At 41.3% G+C, this 25898-nt stretch overlaps 1 protein-coding gene across 1 annotated transcript in view; it reads right to left on the bottom strand.

The window, feature by feature from the left end:
- The window catches only part of GRIN3A (glutamate ionotropic receptor NMDA type subunit 3A), a 145983-nt gene that overhangs the window by 64262 nt on the left and 55823 nt on the right, over window positions 1-25898 (bottom strand). The window contains exon 3 of the mRNA XM_079790269.1: window positions 13359-14406. Coding sequence (XP_079646395.1) covers window positions 13359-14406 — 1048 coding nt within the window. The remainder of the gene's footprint in view (window positions 1-13358; window positions 14407-25898) is intronic.

Below are 25898 nucleotides of genomic sequence, written 5' to 3'. Positions count from 1 at the left end.
CCCAGTTCCGACTACACTGAAACCCAGTTCCAGGCGAGAATCTGGGAATCCAGATTCATTGGGGGAGAGACTAGACTGTTTGGCAGCGGGCGAAACTCCAGGGCACCTTTCTCTCAGAGGTGTTTGCAGGGAGTACAGAGGGACACTGAGACCCAGGAACCTCATAGGGCGGGGCTGATGGGAAGCCAAGGTTGTAGGATCCACCCTGAAACTCCGCCCCATCCAAGCTGAGCACAGAGGCTTTTACAATTTTGCAAGTCTAGTTGAATAAGGCTGTCTCCTGGCGTAGACACAGCTGATCCTCACAGCCAATTGGACTGGAGGTCAAATCCTCCCAGTGTACCAACAGCAATCAAGGCTTAACAACACCAAGACTTTGCACTCAGCCTACAAAGGGGGGTACCAAGAGCGACCACCTAGGGAGATTGGGGAAGCTGAGCTACTGGCCCCTATAGGTTACTGACCACACAAAGCCACTCCATCAACATAGGGAGGCAGCCAAAATGTGGAGACACCGAAGCAGGTCACGAATAGAAGGGATGGAGGAAAGTAAACTAATGGACGACACAGTGTTCAGAACCACATTTACAAGGTTACTTAAGAATCTTCTGGAGGACCAAGATGGCGGCATAGGGCAGACACCTGATTGTTGCCTACCACAACAATTTTGAAACTACAACTGGAAAACAGAGCAGACACCATCCAGAACCACTGGAGGGCTGGATGAGTGGATGCTCTACAACTAGAATAAAAGAGAGGGGGACACGGGATGATGCTGATGCCAGTGAGCCAAAGATCACACTTTAAGAACTACGACTCTGGCGACACAATGGCGGCCTGGAACATGCTCAGCGCAGTTCCCCCGGCAGTCTCCGGCTGAGAGGACAGCTCCGCTCGCTGCCGAGCATGGACAGACGAGCCCCTGGGGGTCATGGGGTGGAAGACTCTGCGCTTGCTGACCTCCGAGTCATTCGAGAATCTCTGCGCCCCGGAAGCGGCCAGGTGCGCATGCCTGGCGACCGGCCGCCACTGCAGACCCGAGCGCTGTCGCAGCTACCTCGAACCAGCCCACCGCCGCGCACCGGAGCTTCGCGGAGCCCGCCGCCCAGCGAGTTTCGTGGCAGCCACCCCGGAGCTTTGAGAAAATGGCCGAAGGAATTGCTGAGAGGGAATTGACCGACAGGAATTGGGATCAAGAAGACGAAGCCCCACTGGGTCCCGGGTCCGGGTGAGGCCGCGCGCCCCTGGGTCTGGGCGAGGCTGGGCCCCGGGCCAGGGTGAGGCTGAGAACCCCTGGGTCCGGGAGAGGCCACGCTCCCCTGGGTCCGGGTGAGGCCGCACACCCCTGGGTCCGGGTGAGGCTGGGTCCCGGGTCCGGGCTTGGCCGCGCGCCCCTGGGTCCGGGTGAGGCCACGCACCCCTGGGTCTGGGTGAGGCCGTGCCCCTGGGTCCGGGAGAGGCCACGCGCCCCTGGGTCCAGGTGAGGCTGGGTCCCGGGCCCGGGTGAGGCCGCACGCCCCCGGGTCCGGGTGAAACCGCGTGCCCCTGGGTCCGGGTGAGGCTGGAGCCCGGGTCCGGGTGAGGCCGTGTGCCCCTGGGTCCGGGTGAGGCTGGATCCCAGGTCCAGGTGAGGCCGCGCCCCTGGGTCCAGGCGAGACCAAACCAGAGGGAGTCAGACCTGCATTACCACCATTTGTCCACCATCCAGAACTGAATAGTTAGTGCCGACATGTACACATAAGGAACTGGTGGACATTGAAATTGGGTCTCAAAAGAACTGTTGGTCCAGAAAGAAACTCACTACAGACTGATTCATTTGCCTGTCAGCATAACTATTATTGCTCGTCTCACATTTGGTTCTTATAAGTATATTTCTAGTAACACATGATCTCACTCATCTAGGGGAAATGATGAACAACATAAACTGATGAACAAGAACAGACCCAGAAACAAGGAGGCATCGATCGGACTGTCGGGCCTCAGAGGGAGGGTTGGGGAGGGTGGGGGTAGGGGGGAGAGATCAACCAAAGGACTTGTGTGCATGCATACGAGCCTAACCAATGGTTAAGGACAACAGGGGGGTGGGGGCACCCGTGGGGAGGGGTGTGGGATGGGAATGGGGGGATGAGGACAAATATGTGACACCTTAATCAATAAAGAAATTAAAAATAAATAAATAAATACTGTAAATGGGAGATGGCGATGTAACCACGAAATGACGTACATGAAGTCCAATGTAACCCGAGGACTGCCTGTATATATAGATTATATATTGTGCTATATACACATACATTATATGCATATATTATATACAATATATTATTATATATATATGCTATGCTATATATACTATATGCATGTTATACACATGAGAAATATCATATATACATATGAAATATACATATATGTATGTGTACATAATGTGTGTATATACATATGTGCATATATATTTCTTGTTAATGCTTAGGTTACAATATTTTTTGATCCCTGGTTTTCCCTCTAGCATATCCATATAGCAGTTCCATCATTTGAGGGAGGTTAGATCTCTGTGTTCTGCTTTCAAGGTCTCTTTTTTCTCTCTCACTCTCATTATCTGTTTGGTAAGAATGAGCTTTTGCCTCCTCTTCTCCTTCATAGTTCTGATTCACCCTTCAGAGTTTAGCTCTAGGACTACTTCTTCAAGGAGGTCTTCTCTGATTGTGCCTCCCACCCCCAAGCTGGTCAGCTTCCTGTTAGCACATTGGTAAAGTTCATCATCAAAACCCTTATCACAAAGTTACGGTCATGTAATGTCTAATTACCCACTAAAATGAAACTTCTCTGAGGGCAGGGTTAGGGATCTGACTTGTCTGTTGTTGTAACAGCAGCCCTTATCTTAGTGGTAGGTATATGGCGACTTACAAATATTTATAGCATAGGTGGGTAAGTGAATTGCCCGTCTGCCATTTTCATTAAAAACATAATTTGTATATTTAAAGTCATTTATCAAAATGACTAGGCATTTAATATAGTTTTTCCTATAATTGACATAAAGGACAGGATAGTAACGGCACTCAATGGTTGAAAGCATTTCAACAACTTTTGCCCACGGGGAGCTATAATTTCACCTTATGATATCATAAACCACTCAAGGATTTCATGTAGTTATCAGAACCTCAGGCTAAAATTATAACCCTGAAAGCCCTTGCTGCCTATTAGTCATGTGGCATATGACACAAGGTAAAATATATTCTGTATTTTTGGACTTGAGTTTGCCTCTCAGGATACTAGCTGCTTCAATTTATATTTGACCTGCAAAATATTCAGCTCCCTGGAAGGTTAAACCATCTAAAAACCTAAGGTAATTCCCAAGTTCCAGGTGTGCATACCAATAATTAAACACATTATGAATTTCTTATTTGTTCTGATAATTTTTTTCTCAGGTTACCTTCCTGAAGTGCTGAGCAAAGCTTTGGGAGCCATGAGCATTCCTACCCTTGAATGCCCAGACATTTCTTCAGTATAGTTTAACATGAGGGAGCACTTTGCATCGAAATTGTGATGGATCTGAAATTAGAAAGCTTGAACTTTGGCAAAGTCACTTAACTTCTCTGAGCCTCAGTCTCCTCTCCTGTGAAATGTGCTTTCTGCCAACAGATGTAGAGGAAAAACTGGGGTGCTGGACTGGAAGGGTTTGGGAAGTAATGGAGTGCTTTACTAATGGCTTGTGACACTATGAAGATAAAATTGCTCCTTTTTCTTAGTTTTTGAAGTACCTGGAAGGGCATATTCTTGCTGGAACACTCCGAGTCTCACTTCTTCATGCCATCCTCAGGCATATACTGTGTGTGTACAAATGTCACAGCCTCAGCAGCAGTCTCTGCCCTTGAATCAGCTTTGTGTGTGAGCAGCTTTCTCAGACTAAGTTCAAGGGTCAAGAAAGGGCTGGTTGGCATAAATGAGGCTGTGGAGGACATTCTTACTGTATGTGCAAATAAAACATTGAATAGAAAATAATTTACAGTCAGATATTGTTGAGTTTGTAACCTGTCTCTACCATTGATTAGCTATATGGCCTTGGATAAGTTACATAAATTCTTTAAGCCCTATTTCCTTATGTGTATGAATGCAGTAAGGTTTACATGAGAAAAATCCATATGAAGCAGTTAGCATAGTCCTCAAATATAGAAAGTATCCAATAAGTGCTATTATTATTATTTATTGACATTGATATTTCCAGTTCCTGTTACTGAAATTATATCTATTTTTTTTATTGTGAAGTTATGAAGTTGATGCAGGACCTTCAGGATGTTGATTGATCATCATTTTGAACACATAAACTCTAGGAGATGTCCATATTTATATTCTACATTCATTTACATTCTTATTTGTCAATAGATTCACCTCCATTAATTCTATGTCTTCAGATCTTGTGTGGGGGAAAAAATCTCTAGCTCAAATATAATTTAAAAATATTTTTATTTATTCCTGAGAGGAAGGGAGAGAGAGACAGAAACATCAATGATAAAAGAGAATCATTGATCGGCTGCCTTCTGTATGCCCCACACTGGGTTATCGAGCCTGCAACCCGTGCATGTGCCCTGACTGGGAATCAAACCCTAACCTCCTGGTTCACAGGTCAATGCTCAACCACTGAGCCCGCTGGCCAGGCTAGTTCAAATATAATTTAAGGAAACATTGATAGGTTGTGTTTGGGTTAGCATTGTTAAAATTTTGGGGCATTTGGCATTTTTTAGGCATCAGCTTCCTGATAAAATGCCAAGGTAAGTGCATTTCTTAAGTTTTAAAAATATTAATGGGATTCTGACAAAATGTCTTCCTGAAATTAAGTTATAAATAATTCTATCTATCTATCTATCTATCTATCTATCTATCTATCTATCTATCTATCTATCTATGTAACTGGCTAGAGCAGGCTTGGATGCAGAACCAATCAGGAGAACTGAGCCCTTAATGGCCAAATTTCCCAGACTGAGTTAATAATAAGAGCTGAACTCAGAGTTCAGTTTCCTGACTTGCCAATGGATACGCTGTTGGTTAGATCATGCTAGCTCCTGATCTGATTAAGGATCAAAGTGTGAAGTTGAGGCTCAATCATAAAAATCCAACATTCACCTTAAATCATACTGTGTGTGGAGCTAAAATATGTATTTTAGACATAAAAAGAGCCCCTTTGGGGGTTGTCTTCAACTTCTTCAGACACACGTAGATATTTATTGAGCATTAAAATGAGATTCGTGATGGGGCAAATCATCGAACCTAAACTGCATCATATTTCTATCTGTCCAACACCAGTACTTTTTTGTCCTTTGTATTACAGTACATCACCCCCTACTGGGGCTCTCTTTCTATTTGCTCCATAGCATATTGTGTAATGATGGTTTTGCATGGTTTGAATGGGTGTGAGGCCAAGCAGAGGTGACCAAGATGAGTCCGGAATGATAGAGGTAGAGGGTGGGGGCACCACTCACTTGTACAAGAGTGGACTGGAGTAACTTAGTTTTCCCAAATTATAAATGTGTGAGCCCATTAACCTGCATTAACTTCTAAAATAATATAAATGTATGTAAACATACAGTCCATAGACATGTATATGGATAATTGTTTATAATTACACTAGAGGCCCAGTGCATAAAAATTCATGCACTGGAGGGGGGCGGTCCCTCAGCCCGGCCTGCCCCCTCTCACAGTCCGGGAGCCCTCAGGGGCGGGAGGCGACCCTGCTGCTGCCACTGCCAGCAGCACAAGCCTCAGCTGGCCCTGGTTACCTGAGCCTCAGGCGGCCCTGGGCAGCTGGGCAGCCGCCATCTGAGGCTTGCCTGCGCCTCGGGCCGGCCATGGGCGGCTGGGGGTTGAGAGGAATGGGGGACTCTGGAGGCAGGCGCACAAAGTGGCTGGGTCCGGGCCCAGCCTTGCTGCGCGCCTGCCGCCCCGGCTGGGCTGAGGGGACTGGGCGCTGCCATCTTGTAGCTGTGGGCGCCGCCATCTTTGAGGGCGGGGCAGTCAATTAGCATATTCCCTCCTTATTGGCTGTGGGCACCGCCATCTTTTGCGACGGTGTGAGAGTCTATTAGCATATTCCCTCTTTATTAGATAGGATATGATATATGTGACTATTTAAAGATATATATGACATATTCATTGATATAGAAAGTATGTGTATAAGAGAGTGCTCGCTAAGCAGGTTAATAATGTAGACAAAATTATAAGTCTATTTCCCCCTATTTTATGAGAAAGTTTTGCAAAAATTTGGCATATTCTCTGTTTGTATTCAAATGAAGGAAGTGAACTTAGACATTCATTAAAGCAAATACAGCAGGGTGTCTAATTGAAAATGCTTTGCCACAGTTAGTATGAATTAGTGTATCTATTTGAAAGTAATAAAGCTGCAGTTATTTTAAAATTTCTATGAAGAACCATCTCAAAATTATTTTGCATGTAGATGAGGAAATAAACAGATCACATGCTCATTTGTTCAGTTTTCCATTTATCAACCTGAATTAGCTAAGTCCTGATGGTTTTCCTGAAGTTCCTTGAAGAACATTCAGGAAGGGAAGGGAAATACACATTTTTCAACTCCTAGTAAGTGTCGCGTACTGTGTGTCTCATCCTTTCTGAATCACTAAACGGTTCTGACCTATCTACGTAATCTGCCACTGGGGACCAAGCACCACCCACCCAGGCTGGGGCAGTGTCATCTGGGTCACACTCCTATTCAAGGACACTGTACCTCTGACCCTTGGCTCAGAGATGGGCATCATGGTCTTAGGTTTTCTTTGCTTTGATAATCTGATTACATCAAATCTCAAGGCTCAAGCACTCCTGGTCAGTCTTGGATGTAATTTGGAACTCACCTGGGTACACGCTCCAATTTCAAATGAGCGGTGCTCCTCCCCTACCTCTATCCTACTGGACACCTCTGCTTGGCCTCATGGCCAAGTCCATTATTTACCCAACACTTATCTAAATGAGTGGTTGCTACATGCTTAGACTCTAGGGATACAGATGCATAAGATAGATCTGGTCTCCACCTTTGTGAAGTTTATAATTGAGTGGTGAATGGAATCAGAACGTTAGTTAGATCTTTAACATCCATTACCTACTGGAATACTGTCAAATTAAGACACAGGGGCCATGGCAAGTAGTTTGCTAAATTTCATGCAACTAACCTCTGATTGAGGCATACATTAAACGTAGATCTGTCCAACACAGAGACTTTGTCCTTTGTATCATAGTACAGCACCCCTTATTGGAGTTTTCCTTCTATTCGTTCAATAGCATCTAGTATGAGAATGGTTATGAAAGGTCTTATCCAAAGCATTGATTTCAAAGTAATCCCTGCAGAAGGTTCTACCCCTATTCCAACGATGCTGCAATTTTTTATCCATTTATTACAGAATATTTACTTTTCACCCAACACTGTGTAGATCTAGTGATGAGCAAAACACAGGGGGACGATTACCTAGTAAACAAAGAGATGCCATGACAATTTCAGATTGTGCTAAGTCCTGTGAAAGAAATAAACTGGGTGGGAATAAAAATTTGCTTCAGAAAGTAACTGTGGAAAGCACAGCATCTTTAAGATGAAAACATTTTACTGTGGGAGTGCTCTTCATTGAGGAACTCATTTTCCTGGAGCTGAAAGTCTGCGGACAACGGCAGTACATGTGGAGCAAATACTGCTTTTGGGACTATTGTCTTATGTCTCAAATATTCTCATTCTTACTTGGCTTATCATGTACTTTCTCATTACATAAATGATATATGGCCCATTGCAGAAAGCATGGAGTAGAAATAATAAATATTTCCTATAATTACAGTGCTTGGATGTTGCTGCTGTTAACATTGTGCTATATTTCCTTCTAGTCACTTCTCTTTACTAGTATAGCACATGCATATGCATATTGCAAAACTGGAAATATAGATATGCTTTTATATCCTAACTTTATATTTAACATGGTATTTTGATTTTTTGACATTTAAAAACTCTTCAAAATCATCTCTACTGGCTACATTTTTATAACACATAGGAGGAATATTACAATGTATTAATTGTGCTACTGTTGGACATTTACCTGGCTTTCAAGTTTTTGCTATTTTGAGTAAGACAGTAGTGAATCTTTGCAATAAATCGTTGTTCATATATTATTTCCTTTGGACAGATTCCTAGAAGTGAAAGTCAAGGCTGAAAGGACATGACCCCTTTTAAGGCTCTTGATACAAATTGCCAAATTGATTTATGAAATTATCGTGCAAACTTACCCTCCCAACAGCAGTGTATGCTGGTGCCAGTCTTATGTGCTTCCACCAAGACTGAGAGCCAGCACTTAAAGATTCCTAATCTGAGAGGTCTAAATAACATTTCAGCCCCAGCTGGTTTGGGTCAGTGGATAGAGCGTTGGCCCATGGACTGAAGGGTCCTGGTTTCGATTCCAGCCAAGAGCATGTATCTCGGAGATCATCGTGTGGGAGGCAACCAATCAATGTGTCTCTCTCACATTGATGTTTCTCTCTCTCACCCTCTCCCCTCCACTCTCTCTAAAAATCAATGGAAAAATATCTTGAAGTGAGGATTAACAAAAATAAAAAATAAAAAAGGGAAAAAAATTAATATCATTTCATTACTGTTTCAGTTAGAATTTCTTTGATTACAAGTAAGATTTAACATTTTTATATTTCTCAGTCAATTTTATTTCTTTTTCTGGATTGCTGTTAATATTCTTTATTTATTATTTGATTTGAACACTACTTAATGTATATCTTGCTCTCTTCCTGAAAGGATTTAAAGCAGCTTAAAGGTCACAAAATGCAGAATAGCATAAATTAAAATAGGATGAAGTAGAAAAGGAAACAACACGAAGCCAGGAATCATGCTTAAATGCATACACCAATGACAATAACTCTGCTCTTAGTAGGCAAGAAATTTGCCTCCAAGCTCTCCAGATGTTAGCCTACAAAGAGAATCTTGCCATTTACCAAGTTCACATTGACAATAAGGAAGAGAATGAAAGAGCGAGAACTAATTGTTCAGGATAAATATAATTAATATTGGTATTAAAATCTGACAAGACACACACACACACACACACACACACACACACATTATTGATTTCATAGAGGAAGGGAGAGGGAGAGAGAGATAGAAACATCAATAATGAGAGAGAACCAGGGATCAGCTGCCTCCTGCACACCCCCCACTGGGGGTCGAACCCACAACTCTGGCATGTGCCCCTGACTGGAATCGAACCTGAACCCCCTGTCTGCAGGCCGATTCTCTATCTACTGAGCCAAACCAGTCAGGGCTCTGACAAGACTTTTATTTTTTAATATATTTTATTGATTTTTTACAGAGAGGAAGGAAGAGGGAGAGAGAGTTAGAAACATTGATGAGAGAGAAACATCAATCAGCTGCCTCCTGCACACCCCCTACTGGGGATGTGCCTGCAACCACGGTACATGCCCTTGACTGGAATTGAACCTGGGACCCTTGAGTCTGCAGGCTGATGCTCTATCCACTAAGCCAAACCAGTCAGGGCTAGACTTTTAACTATTTTTGTTATTTTGCATTTTTTGTATAAGTTGCTTCACTTGGATTATTTTAATTTCCATGACTACTTAATGGAGGGCGTATATTATATTAATGTGATTTACAAGAGTGTCTGGCATATGGGAGTGGTCAATGAGTATTAGCTTCTCTGTTAGTTTTGTTAGTATTGAGTTTTAAATATCAAATCCCTCGAATCTGTTTTTATATTAATGTTAATATATTATTTTTAGAAGATTAAGCAACAAACAAGGAAAGTCCTTTGGGATTTTGATTGGATTTGCTTTAGAGCTGTTAAACTAAGAGAAAATTTGACATCTTTCAATATTCAGTCTTCCAATTTGGTAACATGGCAACTTATTTGTTTGCTTATTATTAAAACAGCTTTCTTGAGATATTACTCACATACCATACAATTTACCCATTTAAAGTGTATAACTCAATGGTTTTTAGTATGTTGACAAAATGTGTGCCACCATCAGCACATTCAGTTTTTTAATCCAAATCATCTTTTATGTTTCTACGTTAAAGATTGCTTTGATGCAATTCATATAGAGGATGCTTTTCTGATCTAGTATGGATTCTTGTTGCGAAAGTGAGTGGAACGTTTCCCCCATTATGTTTTCGATCTGGAAGTACATGGAGCTCATGGGAAATGCACCTATCCTCAGACGATAGCACTGCTTGGATTTTTCTTCTTTTGAGAAATTTTCTCTCTAGAACATCTGATGATCAAAATCCATTTGTTCCCTTTTCCTGGCTTTCCAATCTCTTAGCTCATGATGGGGTGGTAACAACTGCACCCCTCGCCCTCCAGTCTAGGGGCTTCTGCATATGCTGAAATTATGCAGAAGTAATGTAGAAATATTATCCCATTGTGTTAAATGTGTAGCTAGCATGCTAAACAGTCACCCTGAGATGATCTTCTAATACCCCCAACTCCTGTGAGCTCATTTACATCCTTCAGATCTCAGCTAGATTTGCTTTCCGAGGGGAAGGGATCTGGGTGGGGGGCCCTTCTCTGATTCTCTGGTAGATCAGGTCTCCTGTAAGGCTCTCTGATTCTGTTGTGATTTACCTTAACTTACTTTGTAAGTTACCACGGTTTAATTTATTAGCTGGTTTATGGGCTCCCCTGATAAATGTCTTCCCTTCTCATTAAACTCCACGTTGCAAGGACAATGTCTGTTTTGCTCACTATTTAATACCCAGCCACCTAGCATGGCGCCTGGAACAGAAGTTGCTGTGATCGGATGAATTAAAGAAAGAATGAATGGTTTGGAGTAGTTCAGTTTTCCTTCCTCTCACCTCAAACTCTGTTTTCAGTGCCTTGCTTGCCTTGGAGTTCTGGCATCCCTCCCTTCTTCAAGGCCAGCTTTTATTATATGAACTCATATGTTTTATGAAGCAGCCTCATGCTGCTTTATGAAGATCAATAAAGGTGGTCTTTATTGTTTGGGGAAATGCTTTATCCCTGCTAGAGCTATGCGAATGTCCTTTCCTTTAATATTTCTGGTTAAAGTTTGCTCTTGCCTTCTCAGCGGGTCTATTTAACTTTAAATATTTACTTGAACGTTCACTAGGACTGTTTTTCTAAAGCAGTGCCATAATTTGTACAAAAATGACACTAGCTTCCTATTCTCTCTAAGGAGCTGACACTTTTTTTTTTTAATATATTAGAGAATAGGGCTAAAGGAGGCATTTTATGTGAGAAGCTGGAAAAGAAGAACTAGAAAGTCTATTAAAATCAGCAGATAGCTCATTTCAGATGTTCACGTATCCTTTCAGCTGGGCCACTTCAACTCCAAGAGCAGAGGTATGAGATTTATTTTTCAATGTACTTCACAATTTATGAAGTGATATTTCTCATCTTGTCTTATATCTCAGCACACTGGATGTCAATGGCTGGAAGGTTCTAAGAATGCCCAGGTCTATACCTTAGATCATAGACCCAGGCGAAGACCTTCTTGGATAAAAATAATACTGCAATGTTTATCACCAGTCCATTATCTCACAATGCTAAGAGAAAATGACTTTGGATGATGGGCCAGCAGTGTTTGTTTCCATCTGTCTACTTTACTCTGTTTTCTGCATTGCCTATAATGAATAGTGCTAGTTCTATGCCAGAGAAATACCCATATAATCTCTTAAATATGTCACTCAGAGATTCTTTCATGGTCTCATGCTTCAAGAGCCCACCTGCCTTGAAACATGGAACTTGCTTCCCAGAAGAGACATGGTGGGGGGCCATGGTCCGGAGCCATGAGAAGCTACATGTATTACTTTTCGTGTAAAATAAATTATTCTGGCAAATAGTTAGGTGAGGATAGAACCATCCTCTTGAATTTCATTTGCACAGCAAGCCAGTCCCTTCTCCCTTGGGGTTCTCTGTAAGAGCAGCCAGAAAAAAGGTTATTTCTTCCCTCTGACCACATCAGAAAAAAAAAAAGAAGATTCCAGCCTGCCTTGGCTACTGCAACATGTAGTGAATCACAAATTGGTCAGTCCTGCACAGCCTTTTGCTTTTCATTTTATTTCTGATTCAAATTAGCTGGTTGAAGCAAATGAATCTCAATGCTGAAATGGTGATGAAATGTTCACATTCTTAACTCTTAACAGTTTTTCTAATTGTGTTAAATGTGTAGCTAGCATGCTAAACAGTCACGATCAATAAGAAAAATGGAGCTATTACATTCATTGAAAGTTATCTGATATTGTGATTACAGATACTTAAGCAGCCAGAAATTAATTTATTATTTCAAATTAAAGGTGGTTACATTTTGGCCCGTCTCACTGCATGAAGAACTTGCTAGTTATAACAGATAGTTGACCTTGTCCAGTTTTACTCACTTTGTCTTATGGGCTGGGTTAGGCTTATAAGTTCACCTTTCTATTGTGGTGGAGTGGGGAATGGAATGATTGTTTCTTCTGCTTAAAAACTTGTTTTACTGCTATGTGTGGTTTATCTGTATGATTGTATTTTTAATCCCCTAAAAATCATTGCTTTATATTTCTCCTGCATAGCATCCTGACTTCATTTTGGCAATCTTTGGTTCTGATTTGTGAAACTTACCACTGCTTTACCAGTTCATCTGAACTCTACCCTCCTCCTTCCTTCTACCTTAAAGGTCAACTATCTAGAATATAAAAGGCAGCCTATATTAGACACAATTTTCTTAAATGTCCTTGGGCAATTGTAATGTAACAGTTGGTGACCTACCCCCAACCCAAGATGACCAGTTCTACAGCGTTCTGTATTCTATAAGGACACCCTGTTCTTAGCTAATCTTGCTACCTCAGTTAGTTCAGCATTCCTTCTTATACACCCACTGAGCTCCCTAGCATTTGCCGTTGGGAGCTTATGATAAAATGTTAGTTCTTAACATTTTACTATTTTTAATGGTGACAAAAAGATGCTTTACTATTTAAAATATGGATTATACTATTTATTTCCATTAATTCTCAAGAGAAAGAATCTGTTTTTGAAATCTGCTTTGGGTGAATATGCTTTGTAAGATTATTCCCAGATAGCCATTCTGTCAGTCAAATAACACAGGGAAAAACTGTGCTAATAGATGTTTCTACCAGAAAGACTTTCTCTAGAACAAATGTTCCCTGAAACTCTTCATTCTTTTTGTTTCATTTAATACAACAATAAATATATAATTCAACAAGGCAACAGATTTTTGGACTAGTCTACAGTCAGGTGAGGGAATATTTTGTGTTAGATGAAAGAACATAGACAAACTACAGCATAAGACACAATATATGGAGTTATAATGGATGCTAAAGAGAGCTAAAAAGGAAGCATTACCTTAGGGTCATGTATCCCGGAAAGCTCTTCATAGATCTTCTCACCTACCATGACAGCAGCCAAGTTTGCCGTGTATGTAGAAAGGCAAAACATACAGAAAATGGCCCAAAGGTTCATTAGAAACCTTCCAGTCCAGCATTTTGGGGGTTTGATGGCTGCTGTTCTACCAAACAAGAGGGCATAGCAGACATTCAAGGCTGAAGAGAAAGAGAAGACTTTACTCCTATTCCGCCCCTTGGGAGTCATACCAAAGGGGCTCTTCCATTCATATAGAGTGAGGAAGATGGCAGTGATGTGCAGAGCCACAAAAATCCCTAGCCACAACGTCCAGTGGAGTGGCCACATGAAGGCTCCAATGGGAGCTGCTGTGTCTCGGGTCCTCACTAAGATGCCCAAGCTGGTGGAGAAGAAAGGACTGGTGAAGTCTATCACCTGACTTCGTGCAGTATTGATGCTGAAGGAAGTGACTGCCATGTGGGCTGAACCACTCAGGAGATCACCCACTAGTCCAGTCCAGTGCCCATTTTTCCAGGCTCCATATTTTCCATCTCCAACGATATAGAGGTCAAAGTCAAAGTTCATGTCTTCTGCTAGCTTTTCCAGCAGATCAATGCAATATCCATAGCAGCACTTCTTGAGTTTGATGGACACTGTATCATTACTGCTATGGAGGCTACTAAAAAGGCTGTCCAATATGGAAGAGTCATTAGTCATGGGGTCAAGGCAGAGTTGGCCAGCAGGGCACAAGCCTTCATCATCTACCTCCCGTGTGAAAACAAACGGATGCTCAACCAGGGTAACCACTCTCAGGTGTAGCTTACTTGGGTTTTGGAAGTGGGTTTTATGCCTCTGTGCCTGCTCTGGCCAAATTCCATAGTCCATGACAACCTTTCCCCCCTGCCAGCTGCCCAAGCGGGTCCACATTGGCTTTCCCATGGGGTCATGTTGCAGATTCCAGATGAAAAAGTTGTTTTCTGAGCTGATGATAGAGGAACCTTTTACTTTGATGGAACCACTGAGGCCTCTGAAAGTGGTGTTGGCTAGAAACCTGGGAAAGAGGAGCAAAGGCAAAAAGAGAGAGGTGAAGCCAAAGACAGAAAGCCATGCTCATTTTTACTTCTTTGTCTTAGTAAAAAGAAACTCTGATCTTTTAAAAAAAGGCATTGCCTATAATTTCTTCAGGAATGAGTAATCTGGACTCTTTCTAGGAGAAGACTCCTATCTCATTGAGCCAATGAGCTCCTACCCTCACACCCTGGTTAGATGCTTGGCTCTTGGTCTTACTCCACATTTCTTTATTCCTAGTTAAGGGAGGTGTTAATTGTTTTTTGTTGTAAACTGGTAATTATATATTTTCCAAACTGTGGAGTTTCTCAACATCTTTAACATGTCTCGTTTCTTCTGGTCACTACATTTGATTGCAACTAAATCAGCTCAATAAATATTTTTTTGGTGCAAGGAATAAGTTTTGGTAAATATACATATCCTATATAATAAAAGGCTGATATGCAAATCGATTGAACGGCAGAACGACCAGTTGCTATATGCCCACTGACCAGCTGGGGGCAGAAGCTCGATGCAGAAGCTGCCCCGGGTGGTCAGTACATTCCTACAGGGGGAGCGCTAGAGGGCACAGGCCGGGCTGAGGGACCCCCTCCGAGTGCACGAATTTTGTGCACCAGGCCTCTAGTACTTTTATAATTGCTTAAAAATTGTATTCATACTTCTAGAAAGCTGACAAATCTTGTTACCAGTGTTTTTTCTTGGTAGAGTGAAAACAATCAACATATCTGCCCCCCTGAGACCAGTTAAAGCTGCATGTGGGCTATTGTCCAGGGGACAAACAAAAAGATGATAAATAGCTCTGCAGTTGTCTGGGAAGCCTCAGGCTATCCTCCCTCTAAGTCATTAGAGAATAACAATTGGCTCTGGCTTAGAAAGAGCTTCTGCCAGAAGTCAAAGGGAGGAAAATTATGAACGGAATGATACACTGATTCCTAACTCTGCTAACCAGGGCTCTGTCAGTATATATATGTTTTGACGTGGGTGGGACAGGAAAATGCTTTGTCTCTCTAGAGCAGTGGCTCTCAACCTTTCTAATGCCGCGGCCCTTTAATACAGTTCCTCACGTTGTGGTGACCCCCAACCATAAAATTATTTTCGTTGCTGCTTCATAACTGTAATTTTGCTACTGTTAATGAATCGTAATGTAAATATTATCTGTGTTTTCCAATGGTCTTAGGCTCTACAACAGCGGTTCTTAACCTGTGGGTCATGACCCACAGGTTGAGAACCGCTAGCAGGGTCGCCTAAGACCATCGGAAAACACAGATATTTACATTACGATTCATAACAGTAGCAAAATTACAGTTATGAAGCAGCAACGAAAATAATTTTATGGTTGGGGGTCACTACAACGTGAGGAACTGTATTAAAGGGTCGCGGCATTAGAAAGGTTGAGAGCCACTGCTCTAGAGTCTAGGAAGATAAGACAATAGAGGTAACATGAAAGCTTGTGGCACTTATGTACTCTTACTTGTGGCCTAGTGTCAGAATGGAAGTCCAGCCACCTTCTAGCATTGTTCTTGGACAACTTACCGAATTCTAACCTTCATAATCAGCAAAATGGGTAAGCTAATACTTCCTCCATGACAAGGGTTGGAAATAAGGCACATAAAGAACATATCCCACCTCATGACATGTAACAAATATTCCAGATATAGTAGCAATATTTTTGTGTCATTCAAGTTTTTTTGACCATGGCTGTCCCCCAGGTCACTTTCCTGTCTTTTAGTATAATTTTTCAGGTGGGAGACACAAAATTCTACATTATGATAAACTCATAGAGGGTACTCAAAACACATTTCAAATGAAAAGGAATTAAAGTGAAATGTGGACTGTACCATAAAATATTTTTTTTTTTTTAGGAATTCAGATATTACAAGTCTAGGCTCTCAGCAAAAAACATTAATCTACTGCCTGCCACAAACATTACCCTGTAATTTACAAATGCAAATACAAGCAGTAAGAAGTTATGCTGCCACAGAAGGGAGATAGAGAAATCAGAGAGTGTGAAGAATGTACTAATTTTCATTAGAGATATAAATGTAAATCATATTTGAAGATGCTACTATCACTAAATGCAATGGTGAAACTACTCATTTTGGTAGATTGCATGTAATGGTAATTATTCATGTTAGCACTCCCCAGTGGGATTTAACCACTTAAAATGAGTTCTATTTTGCAACAAGTAATGAAGTCTCAGTTATCTTAGACTTTAAAACGTTTTTCTGCTTCTTTAGAGAAGTAGGGATCTAAGTCATTAAAATATACAGATTAATCAATTGATAATTATCTAGGTACCATAAGGAAAGGATGACTACATTTGTGTTTCTGATGAGCAACCTACTTTTAGATTTGTTAAGAAACACACACACCACACACACACACACACTCTTGCTGACATAGCCTAGGGAATAAAGTGGTTAGCAATAAATAGGTTAATTTCATTTGGTTACTTTAGTGGTTGGGAAAGTAAAGTTAAAGTTGTAGAAAGAGGAGCCCTTCATTATTTTAAGAATATTGGGGCTTAATGATTATAGATTTTCAACTGGATGGGCCCTTGAAAGACTACCAATGAATAAATATATACTTAAGTTATCTCAGGAAAGAAGGCACTAAGAAGTCATCAGAAATCTTTCAGAGATTACATAACCCCGTCATTCCAGTAAAACAATTCCTCCTTATCAGTGACAATGACACTGAAGACGGCCATGGTTGATGGACAGTGCTCAGTTGTCTATGAGGTATTCATTTGTCACAGCAAAGCAAACCAATCAGGATAGAAATGTCTTTTGTTTCCCCAGACCACAGTGCTAGTTTCACTATGCAATTGGCACCAAGAAATGGAGTCTCAGAGAATGCCCATTTATGACATTACTAGAGGCCCAGTGCATGAAATTTGTGCACTGGGGGGGAGGTGTCCCTCAGCCTAGCCTGCACCCTCTCCAATCTGGGACCTCTCAGGGGATTGGGCCTAAATGGGCAGTTGGACATCCCTCTCACAATCCAGGACTGTTGGCTCCCAATCGCTCGCCTGCCTGCCTGATTACTCCTAACCACTTCTGCCTGCCAGCCTGATCACCCCCTAACCACTTCCCTGCTGGCCTGGTCGCCCCTAATTGCCCTCCCTGCCAGCCTGGTTGCCCCCAACTGCCCTCCCCTACAGGCCTGGTACCCCCAACTACCCTCCCCTACAGGCCTGGTACTCCCAACTACCCTCCCCTGCAGGCCTGGTCACCCCCAACTGACCTCCCCTGCTGGCCTGATCACCCACAACTGCCCTCCCCTGCTGGCCATCTTGTGGAGGCCATCTTGTGTCTACCTGGGGATGGCCATCTTTGACCACATGGGGGTGGCCATCTTGTGTGTTGGAGTGATGGTCAATTTGCATATTACCCTTTTATTAGATAGGATTTCTGTTTATTTTATTTTCTGTTTGATGGTAAAGGAAAATTAAAATGATCTCATTGATAGCTTTAATAGTCACAGGTCACACTCTTTGTATTGTAATGACAATGTGAGGTAGGTTTTCAATGCTCACTATGTTAATTAAAAGATTAAAAGACTGATGTCCCAGTTTTGTTTAAATCAAATTCTACCATGTTCATTTTGATCTTGCTCGTGTCTCTTCTTGGATGAACAAAGAAAAATCAGGAAAAATTTTATTGGCAAGAAAAACTGATACAAACACCAGGCAACTGTTCTTAACACAAGAGTTATAGAGAGGAAAGACGCACCCGTTCACAAACAGTCTGGGCATGAGGAGAAAGCAAAGCGAACAGGCAATTCTAAACCAATGTACGTGCGTCATGATAGAGGTAAACCTGGGTGCTACTGGAACAGAGAGCAGGGCACTTGCACAGGAAGAAAAGCTGGGGACTGAGGCTGTCAACACAGGGAGACAGTGTGTGCAAAGCCGGAGACAGAGAGGGCGAGCCTCGGGATGATAAGCAGCGAGGAATAAGGCTGGAGATGTGGGTGGGACATGAACTACAAAAGGTCTGAGGCCACCATGAAGGTAATGGACAGCCATTGAGGGAATTTTATCTGGGGAAGGACGTGGTCATCAGATTTGATTTTAGAAAGATTTCTCCCCCTAGCTACATAGGAAATGGTTTGGAAGGAGGAGGGGGCTGAGATAGTTTCAGATGTGAGGAATAATGTTCCTTTCCCCTCTTGCTTCCTCTTTTCCTCCCTCTCTGCTTTTCCCCACAGGGGCTTAAGGTAACGAGGGGCTATGATAATAGCAGTAGAAGTGGAGAGATGATGGCACAATCAAGAGACACATAATTTCAAAAAGAAAAGTAGTGATTTAAAAAGAGCCAAAGCCCTAGCCAGTCTGGCTCAGTGGATAGTGTCGGCTCTTGGACTGAAGGGTCCAGGGTTCAATTCTGGTCAAGGTTACACACCTTGGGTGCATGCTCCATCCCTCTAAAAAAAAAAAATCTTTGGGTGAGGATTAACAAAAAAATAAAATAAAAAGGGCCAATTGCAGACGGTTGCATTTAGTTCACAAACCATACTAAGAATGTGTGAAACTCGGCCTGAAGGAAGGTCATATAAATAAGATCTGGAGTGTTTTGTTGAATATCAGCTCTGTGTAAACCCATAGAGCAATGTCGGTATAAAAAAGGGGAAAAGTAATCTTAATTTTTTAAAATAGAAATTTAGAGCCTGAGTCACAAGAACCAATAACAACACCACACTATGTGCTGACCACAGTGCTGCTCCAGCCTAGATATGAATTCTAAATAATCTTCCAGATCCAGGAGGGTTGTAAGGAAAGGTAAGGAGGTGGTAAGCGCAATGAGCTGATTGGAGCTCTGAGGACTTTTGAGCTTCATATAACCAGAGATCTGGCTTAGTAAGACTGATCTGAGAATGAAATGTATGTTTAGGAAGGAAGAGAGGGCAACTGGGTAACCACTTAGAAGAATATTTCAGTAGCTTTGTCATGGTATGACAAGGGCTTGGGTCTCACTGGATAAGTGAGAACCTGATTTAGAACTGTTTATTGCACCATTCCACTCAAAAGAATGTAGCTTATTAGTTCATTTGCAATGGGGTAACTTATTACTTTAATAAAAATTCTCAATTATGGCACTAAGAATACATGTTGATTTATATAGGAGCTGAGGTAAAATTTGCACTTTGCAAATTATGTAAAAATATTTTTGAGGCAGTTCACAGTATAAACAAGATCAGTGGTGAATGTGTTTAAGATATATTTTAAAAGCCACATTTGCACACAAAACTTGATGTACTAATTAAAGAATTTTTTTATTCATTAAAACAAGTGAATAAAGATGTTAACAAAACAACACATCATCCATTCAATCATTTATTCATTTAACTAGAGGCCAGGTGCATGAAATTCCTGCACTCGGGGTGGTGGTGGGGGGCGTGGAGGGGTCCCTCAGCCCAGCCTGAGCCCTTTCGCACAGTCTGGGAGCCCTTGGGGGATGTCCAACTGATGGCTTAGGCCCACTCCCTAAGCCTGCTCCCGGCAGTCAGGATCCTTAACGCTGCTGTGGAGGTGGGAGAGGTGCACTTAGCAGCCATGAGGGTCACCAGGGGGCAGCTCCTGCGTTGAGCGTCTGCCCCCTGGTGGTCAGTATGTGTCATAGTGACCGGTCGTTTCACCATTTGGTCGATTTGCATATTAGCCTTTTATTATATAGGATAATATTCACTATGTGCTAGGCACTGTTCTAAGTGCTGGGGGATATAGTAGTGAACAAAATAAACAAAAATCAATGCAACTTGTATTCTACTGAAGGAGACAGAATAAATATTATACGTAGGTAATGTGTATGAGACATTAGATACTGCTAAGTGCAAAGGAGGAAAAATAAAGCAGCGTTAGGCAATAAGATGTGTCAGGGTTGGTGGTAGTGGGGTGAAATTTTAGATCAGAAAGGTCAAAAAAGACCTTTCCGAGAAGGTGATATTTGAGTAAAGAACTGAATAAAGGGATTTTTTCCCCCCCATTTTTAATCACTTTCTCAACCAGGAGGATATCTGAATAAAAAGGGCATTTTCTGTATAGGGAGCAACAAGTCCAGTGTCCTTGAAGTGGGACTGTGCCTGGTATGTTTGAGGAGCAGCTAGGGAAGTGAAAGGCAGGAGAGTTGAAGATGATGTCAGAGAAAACCTACTAGTATAAGGAAGGGAGTTGGGAAAAATAGAATTTTGTAAGGACTTTGTTCTTCTCTGCATGCGACGAAAAGCCACTGGTGGGTTTGAAGCAGAGAAGCGATATGACTTAACATTTTAACAGGATCATCACAGTGCTGTGCTGAGAGTAAACTAAAGAAAGACAAGAGCAGAAGCAGAAAGACCAGTTAGGAGGCTGTTTCAAACACCCAAATTAGGCTTTCCATTTATTTCTCTGAGTCAGTTTTGGCAAATGATGTTTTCCTAGGAACGAGTTGCTATAGAGCCACATATATCATTTGTACTAACTTAAGGATTTTCGTCTTAATCCCTTCTTTCTAGGTCTTCTCCCACTTCTAGTTTTTTCAGATGAGGACATGTCTGTGTTCATAGATACTTTAACAATAGAACATTAACTGCACCAGTTACCTGCCCTTATCTGATTAACTACATTATTCATGCCCTATTTTTACTTTTCGAAACTTGCTAAAATGTACTAGCTACTAAATTTACTCACATTACATTTTACTGATATCTGAATATCTATGGATTTCTTCCCAACTCTAAATTTGCTAAAATTTATTAAAGTTAAATGTACAAACATCATGTTCCTAAAGATTTTAAGGCGTGTTGTTTCATGATTTTTCTTCTATTTTATTCAGTATATAAAGTTTTACTAATATTATGTTTTTATATTTATTATAAATTTGTATCTTTTATTGCTTTTGAACTAGTTCTATAATAACTGCATTGTTTCTAGTGTTTATTTTGGAGACATTTGAATCTGCCTTTTTGTCTTTAAATGTACCATCATCTTCATGTGTCTTCTTCCATGCCCAGTTGTTTTTAGGTCGTATATTTATTTCTACTTTAATCTTTTTCACTCACAAACTTGTCTCTTTGTATATCTGCTTCTATCATTTGTTGTTTATCTCTTATTAAGTTGCCCTCCTATCTTTGCTCTTTTCCTATATTGTTGCCTTCTATTAATCATATGTGTACATGGGAATATCTATTTTGCTCTGTAAAGCCTTAAAATTTATTTTTCCCTTTGGGAACTTTCTTTGTATTATTAAAAAATCTGTACTCTCATTCTTTTATTTCTTGAAAAATGAGCTGATTTTCTTTTCCCATGATCATCTCATCATTTTTAATATTTTCCCCCTGAGGAGTGAGAGATTTGTTCATCTTCCATAAAACTCTATACAATTTTTTAGCCTGTGAGAACTTTAATTGTGTGGAGTTTTTTGCCTTTGCCTGATTAGAAATCTTTGGCTATGTTGTTGTTAGTGACATTCTCCCCAACTCCCCTACCTTCCCCTCATCAGCACAACATACTAGTAATTCTTGTCAGGCTTACTTGCTCCTAGGCACAGAATCTAAATTTGTTTTTTTGTTCACATTTAATTTAGTTCCAGATCTATTGACTGTAGTAGAAAAACTCAATAAAGTCCTTTCAGTATAAAACAAAGGACTATTCCCAAAGTTTCCCATGATGAGGAGTTGGGAAGAGCTCAATAGATGTTCAGAAATCCCATCTTTTCTTCATATGATTCATATCTGCATCATGTAACAAATCTTCCAACCCAAACCTCACATCTTCCACAGTTCTACACTACTAGAGGCCCGTTGCATGAAGATTCATGCAATAGGCCTTCCTTCCCCTGGCTGCCGGCACCGGTTTTCCTCTGGCACCCAGGACCCAGGCTTTCACTCCGGCTGCAGCAGAGAAGCCAAGCCTCAAGGCTAGGCTTCTCTGCTCCAGCCACAGCGAGGCTTGGCTTCTCTGCTCCAGCCGAAGCAAGGCTTGGCTTCTCTTCTTGGCCACAGCAGAGAAGCCAAGACTCTTCAGTCTTCACTAGGGCCGGTGCCTTCAGTCTTCGCTCTGTGCCTGTGTATACAAATTAACCTGCCATCTTTGTTGGGTTAATTTGCATACTCACTCCTGATTGGCTGGTGGGCATCACGGAGGTACGGTCGATTTGCATCTTTCTCTTTTATTAGTGTAGATTGCATTTAACACAAGCTCACACTTATATTGTTGCTTTCTCTTCTTTATCACTGAGGAGCCTCAAACTATTCTCTTTGGATAATCTCATGTCTTTCAGAAAACGTACACCCAATTCACAACCTCCATAGACCTCCAGTTGTCTGAATTATCAGCTATTTATATATATTTTTGTCTTTAATCCGTGATTTTTCTTAATTTTTCAAGACTTTTTTCTAATCCCTCTTATTCCAGGAATTATTCTCACGTTGTGTCTCTTCCTCAGGCTGTAGATTATCTCCCCTCCCTCCAGTATTCTCTCAGTTTCTGGCATGTGGGTTAATCCATGGTTATCTCATTATTCCTTTAATGTTCTTTGTTAGATTTTATTTTTATTTTTTCTGAATTTTATCTTCTCTTTCTTTCCCTCCTTCTCTTCACTTTGGTGGACTTTGTACCAATATTCTGTCCTGTTAGGAAGAGATCTTGTCTTAAATCAGCTATTGACTATCTATAATTAAGTATTTTTTTGTTGTTGCCACTCTAGGCCCCCTCCCCCTCCCCTCTGAGGTCCATGCATTTACTGCCCTTCATGTTTTTCAATGTCTCTTTTGCCATCTTTCCTTTTTTATGGCCCTGGAGAACCATTGTCTATTTGTATGACAAGCTGTTACTAGTTCAGTTTTACTCTGTGGCATCTTTCACTGAAGCAGACCCCTGTGGTATCTGCCTCCCTTTTATGACCACATGAATTGCCTTCTTAGCTGCAGAGCTCACCGATGGTCCAATTCTGTCAAAGGGCATTGCTTTGATTTTGTTCTCTGTACATGGGACAGCTCCCCAAATCAAACATTAAATGTAGATGATTTCTTGAGCTGAGTGTAAAATGACTCAACTGTCTTCTTGAATCCTGCTTAATCCCCTAGCATATAAATATTTGGCAGCCAATTAAATCCATCTTCAAATTTTTAGACTGTTAGATCCTCAAAGGCATGGATTTTGACATTCTCCACGTTTTGAGAGCAATCTCTTCCACAAAATTGCTGTTAGGAATGAACAAACCCTCCCTTTGCCACTGCTCCGTTTCCTAACACTGCAGACTACCAAGCCAAAAGAGACGGTCATCTAAGTGCCGATCTGAGTCATCTTTAGATCTTAGGCAACATATAGGGCTTGGCCAGAGTAACTGCTTGATAAAACCTGTGGGGTAAATGCAGTTGAACACATGTCTTCAGCACAAATCAGACATGCATCTCTTAAAGAGACCTCTTCGTCACTTTGCCAGAAGAACAGGGCTCTGCCTACTAGGAAGTATTTGTATTTGCAATCATAGATTGTTCCAAGCATTACAACTCCAATTCATTTCCCCCTGAATAATTAATGGATAGTATCAATAATAGAAAGTAGTTCATTGGGAAATCTCTCCAATGATAAGGCATTTAATTGGAAATAGAAATTGTTAAATTTCAATCTTCAGAGCAAAGGGCCCCACATATTGTAATCATTGATTGCATTATCTATTAAAGCAACTTACAAAGTTCATCTTTTAAAATAGATTTTTATCAGTTAATGGACAACAGTAATTTAATAACATATTAAATGTACATATGTACATATATATAGATGAAACATTTGGATCTGTTTTTCCAACATCTGCAAAAATCAGTTACTTACAAGTGAAAGGAAGGGGTAGGAGACTGGTTTTTCTTGACTTTTTTTCCAAGGGGGAAAAAATACTAATCTATATGATTGGGTCATAGTTTAATCTAAAATTTCAGCTGTGTTACTATTGGTGTATGTGAGGGGGTCACTATGTCTAGATCAGACACATGGGCCCACATTCTCTTCTTTCTGTTTTCATGTGGCACAGCGGCAAGCTGGGGCTCTTTTTCTGTTTTTCTCCCACATGGTAGTTAGTTCTGTTCCATGCTCTTAGGTTGTTTTCCTTTCCCTTTGTTTTTTGGTATGAACCTCCACTCTTCCACACAACTGTGGTCTATGACCACCCTTTGGACTGCTCCTGGTTGCTTTGTGGAAAACTCCAACTTCATTCATCCTAGCTCTCTAGATTTGGCCCCAGCACTAGCCCAGGTGCTGACATCCCTTCCCTTAGCATAGCCCTGGCAACGGGACATTATGCAGTATTTACCAGTCAAGCATCCATATGAAGAGTTACAGGGTCTACAGATTGAAGTGAGCCTAAGAGACAGATCTGGAACTCAGGGTAGAGCTGCAGTACTGCCCACTATATCTTCATACCTCCTTTTGACATATTTCCAATTTTTTTCTTTTTTTCCTCCCCAAATTTTACAGTAGATGCACACAAAGTAAAAAAGTCAACAGAGAACATAATTACCTTTCAGGCAAATAAAAGCTTGGAAGCTCTCCTAAGTTAGAAACATTCCAATTTCAGACTCAGCTCTTGACATGACTTAAGTGATGGAGAAGGAAAGGCAAATTCAAAGGATTAAAGCCAAATTAGTCCAGTGATAGGAGTTCCTAGTGAAAATATCTGGAAACAGATCTTAAGGGTTGGTCCCTAAGATTCATAACACCAACACATGTGTTTTCTAGAGGTGCTGACTCTTCAGTAGCCCCGGCAGAGAAGGTATGTAGAAGTAACAGCTGGACAAAGTAGGTCAGCCACAGCAATGGGTTCTCCTTGGGGATCCAAGGAACCAGTGTTACCAGTACTCAAACCCTGGCTTACATGTTCAATGCAAATGCATTTCTTTTCAGTACCTGTCAAACATATAGGCTAACCAGTTTGGCTCAATAGAGGTCTTTAGGACAAGAATGCCTATACATGGGTAATCCTGCCTCCTGATTTATATAGCTTTTGGCTGAAATAATATAAAGCAATGAGATCCCAATTAAGGAAAGTTGATATTAATTCTGAGCGAGCCTGGAACTTGGATTTAGATGAACAGATTTAAATCTCGCCTGATAACGTACTCTCGCGGAATGATCTTAGGCAAAGTAGGGAGCCTTATATTTCAGGAAATTAAAGCTTCACAGAGATTAGACGATTTCGGCGGGGTCACAATGCCAGCAAATGATTGTAAAGGTGGATGGAAATACCCCCAATTAGAATCACATCAAGCAGCCTCAGGTTCCCCTGGAACTCTCCTAATATCCAGGAATAAAATGGGGGTCATCATCAAGTTATACCCTTGTGGTTTTGGAATGGGTATTTGTTTTAGTCTTTTTTCTTTCTGGAGCTTCTTAGTGCCTGACAATACCTGGCACATAATAGGTTCTGAATAGTATGTGCAGAATCAATAAACAAAGCAACATTGATTATTAATGAAAAGCCAGTGAATCTTGGTACTGCT

The sequence above is a fragment of the Cnephaeus nilssonii genome (assembly GCF_951640355.1).
Source record: "Cnephaeus nilssonii genome assembly, chromosome: 14".
In the NCBI taxonomy this organism is placed as follows: Eukaryota; Metazoa; Chordata; class Mammalia; order Chiroptera; family Vespertilionidae; genus Cnephaeus; species Cnephaeus nilssonii.
Note: the sequence above shows the minus strand (reverse complement) of the source record. Positions and strands in the feature narration are given on the sequence as shown.